General features: G+C 46.2%; 1 protein-coding gene across 1 annotated transcript in view; it reads left to right on the top strand.

Annotated features, from left to right (window-relative positions):
* Positions 1–12,427, top strand: part of ITGA9 (integrin subunit alpha 9) — a 296,740-nt gene that overhangs the window by 153,882 nt on the left and 130,431 nt on the right. Inside the window, exon 16 of the mRNA XM_033132690.1 lies at positions 1,195–1,344. Within this exon, the coding sequence (XP_032988581.1) occupies positions 1,195–1,344 (150 nt within the window). The remainder of the gene's footprint in view (positions 1–1,194; positions 1,345–12,427) is intronic.

Raw genomic sequence — 12,427 nt, 5'->3', positions numbered from 1 at the left:
CTTCTTGGGAACATCAGGACTTTCTCGTGTCTTGAACACAGCACTGATCTGCTCCAAACTCCACCAGCCTTCAGGCAGATTGTAGTATGAAGCCCTTGGTTCTGCTCGTGGCCCTGTGGTTGGCCTCTGCCGGCCCACCCAGCTTCTCTCACAAGCTGACTGGGCTCTGCTGTGTCCTGCTCACTCCCATCTTTCCTGTGACAGAGGCAAAGCAGGGGGGACTTGGCTCATTGGTGCCACTTCTCAGACTTACGCGGTTCCACTTAGAAGCTCACCTCCCACAGAGCAGGCAGGCCCCACGTGTGGAACTACCTACTCTTGAGCCCTCCTCAAACTCTAACTTGTGAGCCTGGGGGGCCCAGAGTCCCCAGGAGACAGTGACATCTTGTGCAGAAAGGCCAAGATCTCCAGGGATGAACAAATGGGCTTCAAAATCGGCCTTGTGCCCTGGGGAACTTAGCGGTGCACCTTTATTTTCCTTGTTGTACACAATGGAGGCAAATAAGCCCTAGCTTGGGCATGGTGCTCATGTCTCTAGGACACTTAGCAGAGGTCCTGGCATCTCATAGGTGTTCACTGTAGGCTTTCTTCCCCTGCCTTCCTCTGCTTTCCTGTTGTGGCTCTCCACCTCTCGTCCCCATGGGTCGTAAAGTCCTTGGGTTCCAAAGGAAAGAACACAAGGCCAGAAGTCAGACTTTTATCCCAGATCTAGGGCTGACTAGCTCTGGGAAAGACGCCGGGCCCCTCAGTGTCTTTAGGTCTCTTTCTCTAACACAAAATCCATATTTATCTCAATGCAGAAGAGCTTTGATCATCAAAACAGCACGAATGCAAAGGGTTAGCACTGCAGGGGGAGTGCAGATGCGCTCCCGCCCGCCAACGAGCTCATACGAATATTTGGAAGATGAGTAAGGTAATGTCTTCCATATGCTGAAAGAGAAGATGATTTAGCACCGTACAAGGTAGAGAGGAGAAGCCCCCACTCATTAACAGCGTGCCCTGGCACAAGACTTTAATTGTTCTCGGCCTCAGGTACCTCATCGAAAATGGGAAAATAACAAAACCCTACCTCACAAGGGCGGCTGTGAGGCTCTCATGAGGCGAAGCCTGTGGAAGGCCTTTGTCAACTCTGAAATGCTCTGCAAATGTCAGCCAGTATTAGCAGTTCATGCGCATGTTTGCTTATCGTTTCAGCGGCGAGTGCAGGACGTCATCAGTCCCATCGTGTTCGAAGCCGCCTACAGCCTGGGTGAGCACGTGACTGGCGAGGAGCAGCGGGAGCTGCCGGCTCTGACACCAGTGCTCCGCTGGAAAAAGGGACAAAAGATTGCGCAAAAGAATCAGGTCAGAACGGTGAAGCTCACCATTGGGACCCCAGGGAGCTGGTACATGCGGCAGAAGTCATGGCCCTGGCTGCCTGGGGGGCCAGGGCCAATGCACACCCCCTCGGGGCCTCCCTTCCCTGATCTGCGGATGATGAAATTGATGATTTGGGGTGCTGCTTCTAACAGCCACATGATTTAAACACATGGAGGTTATTCTCAAGCAATTAGGAAAGGATCCCTTTGAGGTCATGAACCGACCATTTGGCCCCTGAACTTGCTCCCTGTCCCCAGACAGGGTCCAGAGCTTAGATCCGCACATAGTAGGTGCTCAGTCAATGATTTATTGGTGGGAGAGTGAGTGGGGTGGAGAAACAAGAACCTCGCCTTGCTAGAATTGATGGTTAAATTAAAAATGCCCAACCCAAATGGGTCTGAAAGCCCGGGCACTGTGAGTGCAGGTTGGCCACCCACCCTGGCCCCTACTCATCAGATTCCACGATGTGCTGTTGTGTGGAGGAGCTTTAGGGTGGGGCTGGGTGCAGGCCGGACAAGGCCACCTGAGGCCAGAGTGAGCCTGTGAGCTAATTCTGTGCAGCGGCAGTGGCCTGGCTGCCCTGAGCCATCTGTGAGAAGAGCAGTGCCGACTACTATGCAGAAAATATGCAAGGAATCCGGGATCCCAAGTCTGTTTTAAATCTTTGTTTAACACTCAAGACCACCGCAGATCCAGGACCCTGGGGAAGATCAGGCAAACCTGGTTTGGGGCTACCCCAGACTCCTGTGCAGGGCGGGGCAAAGCTGTGGAACCACCCACCAGCCCTGCCCTCCGTGGTTTTTCTGACTGCTCTGAGTTAATGGGAAACCTAACAGATGAGGGAGCCACGCCTTGCAGATAAGAGTTGTAAACACAACGCTAGAGAGGTGCTTGGGGTTGGAGAAGCCCATCCAGATGTTCAATTAAGTGGTGAAATTGTCAAGGCTTTCTTGTTTTCTCCCAAAGTCTAGCCCTTGTGATCTTGGGTCAGGTTTCCCTGAAGCAGAGCCATTGTTTTGGGAGCCCCTGGTCTCATGAGTCTGTGCTCGTGGGAGAAACGTGTAAGGAAATGAGGGAACAGGCTGAAGTCTAGCCTTGGCATGAGGCAGGGAACTCTGGAGCATAAAATACACCAAAGAGTTGTCCTCTGCTTGAGGTAAGGGGGCTGGCCTTTTGTACCCTGTACTAGCTGGTCATTGGCTGGCTGTGGGGTGTGGAAGGGGAGTGTAACTCTCCTTAAAGGAGACTCCCTTCTGCGGAGGACAGGAGAAGAAGGCACATGTGAGCCATTAGCTGCCTGCGTTCACATCAGCTGGGGGGTGGGGTAGCAGTCATGAAGGGATCTGGGCAGGGCTAACAGTGCCCTCTACCCATATGCACACAACCTGTTGGCAACACTTCCTTTCTGGCTGTTTCTTTTGAATTCAAACGACCTTTCTTTCCAAACACAAGTGCCCTGGAGGGTGGCCAGTATGTCCTGCTGGTCATGGATACTTACAGTAGGCTGTGAGGGTTTGAGGGGAGACACCAGGAGGGCAGTGGGTATCTCAGTGGGGGAGGCAGAGTGGAGGGGTTGGCGCAAAGGGGCAAGGCAAAGAAGAGAGGAAGAGAAGATGAAGACGCAGGGCAGGAAGCTGCCTGACTGCTGCCTTGACTGAGAGGTAACAATTAGCGTCATCTCCTGACAGTGGAGTGGGGTGAAGAGGTCAGTCTGGGGACTCGGTAAATCAGAGTACAGTGAGAATTTCTAGAGAACTAGTCCCCTAGTGCTGTATTCCTCTCTCTGCTCTCTCCGGTGGAATCTTGCTGGCCTAATAAACTTGTGTGACAGGAGTGGCGCAAACTCCGCGTACTCAGGGGAATGATTTCAGGGTATGTTGTACTTGTTATATCTCTCAGATGACCCAGTGAGGTAGCCCCTATTCTATTCAGCATCTTGCTGCCCTGGGCACACCTTCCACCGTGAACCCAACTCCCATTTCTTCAGATCCATCCGTGGCACAGAGTGGGCATTGGTTAGTGAAGAGCATCTTGGAGCCTGTACTGACATTCTTGGATTCCAGTATCCTGATCAAAGCCGAGATGTAGGACAAATCAGTATGAAAATGCTGTTCTTGGTCACTTGTGGTTCAAGGTGGTCAGCCAAACATAAATATTTATGTCCGTGCTTTCTGGCACCCCATTAGAAACGAGTAAATCAGAACAGGAAGGTAAATACTGTGGGGGGGGAAGGGCATCAGCCAGTGAGGAAGTCTGGTAATTTTTTGGAGTGAGTAGAGAAGGTGGAAGAGTGTTGGTGGGTGAACCTTGCATGGTACATACAGAGGTTGAGTGTCTCTCGGCCCATGGATCCAGAGAGGCTGCAGCCGAGGCCAGAGCAGCAGTCACAGGGGGTGCAAAAGTGAGAAATAGGCTGGGAGGGGATGTTAAGTGATGGTTGTTATGTAGAAGAGTTGACTTCCCCCCACCCCAGACCCCCACACCCCTACATGCTTCAGGCGTGCAGAATAGCAAGCAACCAGGCATTTTCTTCTCCAAAGAACTGAATAAACTGCTTGAGAGATAGTATGGGTAGAATGGTTCCCCCGAGGAAAGCCTTACTTCTGGCATTTCTCCAAATGCAAGAGCTAGCTTCCGCTCCCACCATCCCCCCAAACACTCCCACAGATTTTCCAATTAGCCCTTCTATCTTATTCTTAAAGATGAATGAACAACCAAGGAAACCTGAGATTGGGGCAAGGGGCGGGGGTTGGAAATGTGGTAATGAAAAAAAAAAATAAGTAAACCTACAGAATAACTGACTTAGAAGGAAGTAAACTATTCAGGGAATAGAAGAGATTATAAAAATTTAAAAACCAACTTAAACTCTATGTAATAAACACAAGGAGATTAAAGAATATAGCCTATCCTTTATAAAAGTGGAATTTTATTTCTTTTTAAAGGGAAGAACCAGAGAACAAAGAAAGGGTTTTTGAAAATTAATAATATGGTTGCAGAGCCAAAAATTCAGTAGAAGAATTAGAAGATACTGGTAAGAAATCTCCTAGTAAGTAGAAAAGAGAGCTAAAGCATCAATCTGCAAGGTCCTACATCCAAATAATAGGACTATCCGGAAAAGTGAACAGAGAAAATGAAGAAAAAATTAGAAGAGAGATAATGGAATAAAATGTCCCCAAATTAAAGAGTTTTGTTTTTGTTTTGTTTTTTTAAGGAGAGCGCAGCTCTCAGTGGCCCATGCAAGGATTGAACCGACAAACCTTGGTGTTATTAGCACCACGCTCTAACCAACTGAGCTAACCAGCCACCCCAAGAGATTTCTTTTTTTAGTTTAAAGGGCCCACCAACTTATAAACCCAAAATATCCTAGATACATCGTTTTGAAATGTCACTGCTCCTGAGACTTCAGGAGAATTCTAAATGCTTCCAGAACTGGAAGTATAGGATGGTGATATTGGGGAATATATGGCATCTTACAACAGAATTAGGGTCCTACTATGTAGTCCATTAAACCCATTTTAGCAAGATTGGAAGCTAGCTAGTATGTAGTGAAATAAGGGCTTCAAAGTTCAGAAAGAAAGTGATTTTGAAACTAGAATTTTATACTTAGCCTAACAGTCAAGTATGACGTCGAAACAATTTTTCAGACAAGGCAAGGACCCAGAAATTTTACCTCCCTAGTGATCCCTCCAAGGAAATTACCTGAGATAAAGCTCCAACAAAACAAGGGTGACAACTAGAAGGAGTAAGATGTGGGATGCAAGAAACTGTGGAACTAACTCCCAAAAGTCTTAACAACAAGAAATCCCTGAATGACATCTGTGCGGCAAGTCTAAAACATAGTTGATCTATTTAGAACAGAGGATCGATGAACTTCAAGAAGAATGAAGCCAGCAATAGAGAGACTGACAAGAAAGTAGCAAATATTCAGGATATGGTGTAGATGGACTGTATTTCTTCTGTAGATAAGAAAAAAAAATAAAGACAATCAAAAATCCCAGAAAAATAGAAATATGGTCAATATGTTATAGTTCAAATATAAAACAAATTAAAATGTGGGATTTTAAGCAAGAAGAAGAGTGTAAGGAAAAGAAGGACCTTGAGACTAGAAATATTTTGCCTTAAGTAAAAGTTGAGTCTTCTGGGAGTTTATCTTTGAACCTGTAGAGGAGGATATGTAACCATGACACTCTGGTTCTACTGTGAACAATAATCAGGCAGCCATAATTACATCAGCACTATTTATTGGATTTCAATATTTATAATCAAGCCCAAATCAGGGTTATGATTATTGTATAAAGTGTCAACGTCATTAAACTTGAGTGTGTAGAGGTACAAATGGAACTGCAGAAGCTCTCTCAGTATCTTAATTTTTTAAACGGGTAAGCCAAGAGATACTGTAAAACTTGATGAAACAAGAAATAGCTATATGTTACTTAAAATTGCAGAGGTCACCACGAGAGCAGTGCTTCTGTAAGTTTGGTTGCTGAATTGGCGGCTTCAGCCTCCCTTGGGATCTTGTGAGAAGTGAAAATTCTCGGGCCTCACTTCAGAATCACCGAATCAGACTTTCATGGGGTGGGTCCCAGCAATCTGCTCTAACAAATGGACCCAGTGATTCTGACGCAGCTAACACTGGAGAATCACTGCAGTAGAGGAGCTAAGAGTAATGATTTGCCTGTTAAAATTAGGAACGGAGGGAGGCATTATGTGAGATACCTTCTTGTCTATCGTGGCAGGAATGCAGTAAGATAATGTCTAAATCTGATAAATCAAGAAGTGGTAGTATAGGCATGTTTTCTAGAGATTTAGAAATAATCATCAAAGGAAATATAAATAGACATGGGTAATAGTGGTCGCCCCTGGAGAGCAGGACTTAGTGAAGGGAGTGGCAAGTGAAGTGGTCATTACTTTTTTAAACCATCTGATGCTTGAGTTGAAATTAAAATGATAGAAAAAAAATATTGTCCTTGGATTGGTAAAATTATCCAGGAGCCTGAGAAAAATTCTGGGAGAGTGATCCTTGCTTATTCTCCTTTTCCAGATAAATATTTTTTTTTTTTTTTAAAAAGATAGTTAAATTATCTTCCTCCATGTGTCTTCCAGATGTTGGCTCAGTTTGAGGGGAAGAAAGATTCTGAGAGCTAGGCTCACTCCAGGAAGCAGAGCTGATTTTTAACCTGCGTGTCTGTGTAAATGACAGCTCCACAAAGAGCATCTAACCTCTTCCACAGGAAGGAATGAACTCATTGGAGCTCTTTAAGTCATGTTGCCAGAAAACATTAGGATTTAAATGTCTTAGTCTCTTCAACGAAAAGGTACATTTGTACGCAGGGTTAGGCAATGGAGTGGATGTAATCGGGCTGTCTTGTAGAGTCTGGGTCTGCCCCCGTTGATGGTCTAGTTCAGGGGGACTAGCTGAGCATCCCCCCACTACACTGTATTCCCTGACTTTCTAATTCTTTCATGACACCTATCAGTTTGTTATTGTTTTGTCTAATTGCTTTTCTGTCTCCCTCACTAGAATGGAAGCCTAGTGAGGGCAGGGATCTATTTTTTCTTACTTGATGTTGATCCCCAGTGCCTAGCACAGTGCCTGGCCCATGGTGGATGCCCAGTAAATCTGTCTCAGTTGAAGGAACCTCTGAAAGAACGCAAGGCTATGTCATCCCACAAAAGTTGAACATCATATCAGAATTTCTTCACTGGCAAATACAGCAAAGCTGTTTCATGAAAAGAAATGTGCTTTATGAGCTCTCTGGGAATTCTTCCCAGGCAGGAGAACATGGCACAGAGTTTCGGGGGACTTTCCTAGACCACAGTACACGGGTACAAGTCTGAATCTCCTTCTTGAAAAACAAAATGGAGGAAATATGGCTGGTGAAAGACAGGCGCTGGCTGGGTTGAGAGTACTCACACTGTCGTCTTTCAAGTGAAAAGTGAGCTATTTGACTCGACTATTAATTTTAAACTGTGTTGAAGCCATACACCTTGGGCGTGCATTGTGCTGGAAATGGTCACCCTCTGTTCCTCCCCCACCCAGACCCCTCGTTGCCTGCGGGGGTGTGGGCATCTAGCCCCCTGCCTATGAAAACCCACGTTCAGCCTGGACATGAGGTAATACTTTCCCAGCTGAAGTGCCCAGCCAGCTTAAAATGCCATTATTTACAGCTCTAAGGTTTATTTTTATTATCACTGGTAAAGTCTGGATGGAAAGCTGAGGAGTTCGGAGGGTGGAAGAGGAGAGAACGGAGTAACTCCAGACATCAGAACCAGACAGGTTTCAGAGACCATCCATTCTGGGGTGGGGGTGTGCAGATTCTACACCTGGGTTCAGGGGAGGAAGAGAAGGGGTGTTAGAAGAAGTTTCCACCCCCTATCCCAATTTCAACCAGATTACCTTTTACAGCCATCATCTTCTGGGTAATCTTTGAGAAGGGGCACCACAGTGAAGCACCTGTGAAAACCATCTAGTTTGAAGTACATGTGAGGGAAATAGTAGTTCAACCTTCTCGCTGACCACAGAAGTCTGGCTATGTCTCTGTCTCAGGCTTTCCCTCCAAGGTTAACCCCAAAAGCAGAGGAGAGAGGACTCCCGCCTCTCCAAGGCTGGGCTGTACCCTGTAGTGACCTGTTGAATTTGCCAATTTCTTCTTTAGTGTTATGTTTAATCTTAGCAACTTATGGAGAAAGTATGTTCTGGTTCCCCAAAACTCTTTTTAGGGGAAAATAGTGGTTTTTCCCCCCAAATCTTCAAGCCCGTTGGGTTTTCTTCTGCATTGTCCTGCCTTATTTAAAACCTTGCCTGCAACCAGTGTGTGTGTGTGTGTGTGTGTGTGTGTGTGTGTGTGTGTGTGTAAATGAACAAGGGCCTGTGCCCAGTGGACAGTCTCTGGCTGGGGAAGAAACATTAGCCCCTCCCTTGCTATCTTCTGAGAAAGTTTAGGGAATCAAAGGCAAGGCACTTCTGCTTGAAGTTATAGTTGGGGCCCCATTTAGGCGATTTTCTTGCAGATACTAGGTGAGGAGAAGTCTCACTGGCGTCTTCCCTTGTTTTAGGGCCATCTTTCTCGCTCCTCATTGTCTGGCTGCATCTGGCTCAGCAGCTTTTAGAAACACAGATAACACATTTTTCTTTTTCTCTGGCAGCACCAGCCCATTTATTTGAACTTGTTGGTTCTGTGCTCTGCCTCTTGTGACTACTTAACAGCAACTTTTTAAACATAAATGAAATATAGAACACAAAAGATTCCAGGGTGAAAATCAAGGGAGAGAATTTCCAGCGTTGGAGGCAGAAGGTCCCCCAATAGAGTTTATGGCTGATTTTTAAAGTTGGAGGTTGTAAAGGGAGATGAAATGTGTGGCCTGTAAAAGGCCACCCAGTCCCAGGCAGTCCTGGAAGGGGCCCTGGGTGAGTCCAGAGGCCAGTGCGCTTCCAGGTGGGCCCGGGGCTCGCTGAGCAGCTCAACCTCCCACCGTTCTTCCTGGGGTTGAACTGAATCATCAGAGTGATACCTCTAGACCGAGGGGACTATTCTACCAACCACAGAGCCACGGAGTAAACTAAAGGATGCTCAAAGATGGAAGAACTCATTATTTCCGGTTTTTCCATAGGGGCGTGAATCAAAATTGGTGCAGTGTGAGTGTTTAGAGGGAGACCAACAAGACTGCTTTTTTTTTTGTTTTCCTCTCTCATGATTTCGAAATCTGAAAGGACAATTTGTACAGACCTGAGATAGAGGAAATATCTCAGCTTTCAGTTTCACAAAGTATTTGTGTTTCATTTATTCTTATGGACATGATATTCTGTCAAAAGCAATTGTGTCTGTGTGATCTGATTTTAAATACCAGGCAATGAGACTTTTCCTTTCTTCATTTGGGTACAGGGCTGAATAGAGCAAAAATTCCTGTGACTACCCTGAGCTCTTAGAATATGTCACCTTAAGGACAATGTTGGATTCTGGAAGAAGAGCCCATTGAAACAAAATTGGGAGGGAGAAACCTCTTACCCTCAGATCATGGCAATTACACCCCCAAAAAATGTTAACACTCTGCTAGGCACTGGGGGTGCAGACATGAATTACACATATCTGTGCCTCTGAGAACTTACACGTGACTGTGGGAGGAACAACAGTTCAGAAATGTCCCTCCTGTTGTCCAGGCAGGGACTCTCTGCAAAGTCATATGGCCCGTCAGGAAATGTCTCACTCATTAGAGTTTAAAAATAGCCTCCTTGTTTGGTTCTTTTCAGGTGGGATTCAAAGAGCATTTATTCCCACCAATCAATTGTCCTATTTTCTCAGGCCTCAGTATGGGACTTGGTTGCCATAGCAACCCTATAAACAGTGTCTAACCTGTGTCAATGATTATATGTATTTTAAAGCTAATATCACCAAGTCCAAGAAACTGACCCTCCTCTGAACATAAATAGGCTAAGAATCCTACTTCCTATTAGGTCAGAAGGGAAGATTTTTTTCAGTGCAGATTTGGGTCTGACAGATGGGTACCCCAAAGCCTGAGTACCTGTATGACTTCCTCTCTGAAGTCAGCCTTGGCCAAGGCAGCCATTGAGGTGCCAATCCGGAATCACACGTCCCCTAGGCTGCCCTGGCCTTGGATCACAGCACCGTGAGAAAAGCGCAGCCAGCACCAGCCTCTGTGCTCTGGCTCACAATGAAATGCAACTTGGGCAGGATTCACTGTATTTTTTTCTTTTTTTCCTGGCCTGAAGGGAATCAGGAAACTGATAACCAAATATTCTAGAATAGGATTCGGCAAACTACAGCCTGCAGGCCAAATCCAGCCTGCTGCCTGTTTTTGTAAATAAAGTTTTATTGAGACACAGCCACGCCCTTTTTTGACATGTTGTCTATGGCTGTTTTCCCTCTACATCAGCAGATTGAGTAGGTGCAACAGAGATGATATGGCCCACAAAGTCAAAAACATTTACTATCTGGCCCTTTCCAGAAAAAGTCTGCTAACCCTGTTCCAAAAGAAGTAGAATAAGTATTTGGAGGGAAAGCCAGAAAACGGATTTAAAAAAGAAAACTGTATTCTCCAGGGAAACCTGAGGTGAAGACCAGGGTGAGGAAGGAACCAGCATGGAAATGTAGTCCGTGAGGCTAAGGAGGCCGCTGGGTGTCCAGTCGCAACTCTCTGAAGTCTGAGGCAGGACAGTGTTGTCTCCCGGGAAAAAGGATTTAGCCTCTTATAACCAGAGAGGAATAAGAGATGATGGCTTCTTAGATCTGTTTCCATTTTCCAGGAAGCCTTCTTCTAGATAAAAATAATTGATGAGGGCTTTGCCAACCAGCAGGTGGAGGCTGGAGGGAGGTAGGAGAGACTACTTCCAACCTGAGTTAGGATTTGTCTCAGGCAGTCGCGCTTGTGTTTGCCCAGAAGACTGGAAGATGTGGGTAGAAGCAGGTGGAGGAGCTTTTCAGAGGCTCAGGTTGGAGCTGTTGGGGTTGTTGTGAGACGAATATCGGGAGTTTGCCCCACTGGCTTCACAGAGAACCTGTATTCTTGGTACGTTGTATAAGAGTAGTTTTTACTTGCTCCTGGAAATGCTGTGTTGTCAGTTAGCATTCTGAGGCTTTAGTCTGCCCACCCTTCTGCGCCAGGAGTTGCTTTTAAGTTCCTTAGGAAAGAAAATGGTCATCTGCCCAGAGAGACAAATCCAGGCCCAAGCACAGGGACATGCCTCCCACAGTCATGACACTCTCAATTCGCTGGTGTCGTGCTGTTTTACCTATATGACAACTGCATTCCTGGCCTGGGGAGGGTCTTGCCTAAGCCAGAGCTTTGCCAGGCTTGGAACGTACAGTCCTTTTTTTGTTTGTACCATTGCCCAAGTAAGGGAAAGCCATTAAGTTGCGAGTATTCCAACATGTATTGCTGCATAACAAACCCCCCAAACTTGGTGGCTGAAAATAACAACAGTCATTTAATCTGTTCATAAATTTGAAATTGGCGGAGCTTCATCAAGAGAGCTCGTCTCTGCTCCACTAGTGTCAGCTGGGGCAGCTCAGTGGGGCTGGAGGACTCATCTCCATGATGGCTCGCTCATGTGGCTGCAGGTGCTGCTGGCTGTCAGCATCTCTCCACGTGAACCTCTCCATGGGAAGCCTGGGCTTCCTTGGAGCGTTGTGGCTCCGTCCCAAGAGCAAATGCCCCAGGAGGATTTGGAGGAACTTCTCTTACTTTTTATGAGCTAGCCTCAGAAGTCACTTCTACTATAGCCACAAATCCACCCAGATTTGGAAGTGGAGTGGGGTGGTGGCGAGCATGGACTCTACCTCTCTATGGGAGGAGTGTCATAGTCACATTGTAAAGAATGAGAGACATTGTGCATTGATGTTTGAAAAGTGCCGTTGTCTACACAGAGGTAAATTCATGCTGACTCTGCCTCCATGGTCATCTTACTTCACCGTCACGTAGGGAAGCCTCACGCTATTCACGCGTATGTGCTGTAGTTGTCACTCACGTTTGCTGGTATGCACAGTGATGCCCAGCGCTAAAACAAAAACAGTGCACTAGCTGTGAGCTCTCACCCCTGGCTCAGTGCCAATTTGGATGAACAAGACAATCGCTGAGGCTGTTATTTTCATTTTGTGGCTGTTATTTTCAACTGTGGACATTGAGTCCTAGGCTAATTTCTAAGCTGGTGCTTTATCTTCTCAGTATGGTTTGTGCTTCATTTTAGCTGGTCAGTGTAAGCACTCGCATAACACGTGTGTGTATGTGAGTATACATATATGTGTGTATGTACACATAAACCCATGTGTGTGTGCACACGCGTGTGTGCGTGTGCATACATCAATATATATGGCAGACTCAGTGCTTGCCTTTGTTGGATAGACATTCAGCAGCGCTGGAGGATGTAATAGCTGGAGAAGCCAGTTTCAGGGACAGAAAATGGAGAGCAGAGTCCAAGGGAAACGGACCAAGGACAGCGAGCTTTTACAAAGCAACCAGTTCCTTATCAGGAGGCTCTACACTCGCATATAGCTGAGAGACAGGCGCTTTGGTTGGGGCTACAGCTTTGGTGGTAGTGAGCAGCATTTTAGCG

Source organism: Rhinolophus ferrumequinum, chromosome 17 (assembly GCF_004115265.2).
Source record: "Rhinolophus ferrumequinum isolate MPI-CBG mRhiFer1 chromosome 17, mRhiFer1_v1.p, whole genome shotgun sequence".
NCBI lineage: Eukaryota > Metazoa > Chordata > Mammalia > Chiroptera > Rhinolophidae > Rhinolophus > Rhinolophus ferrumequinum.
This window is presented reverse-complemented; position numbering and strand designations above follow the sequence as displayed.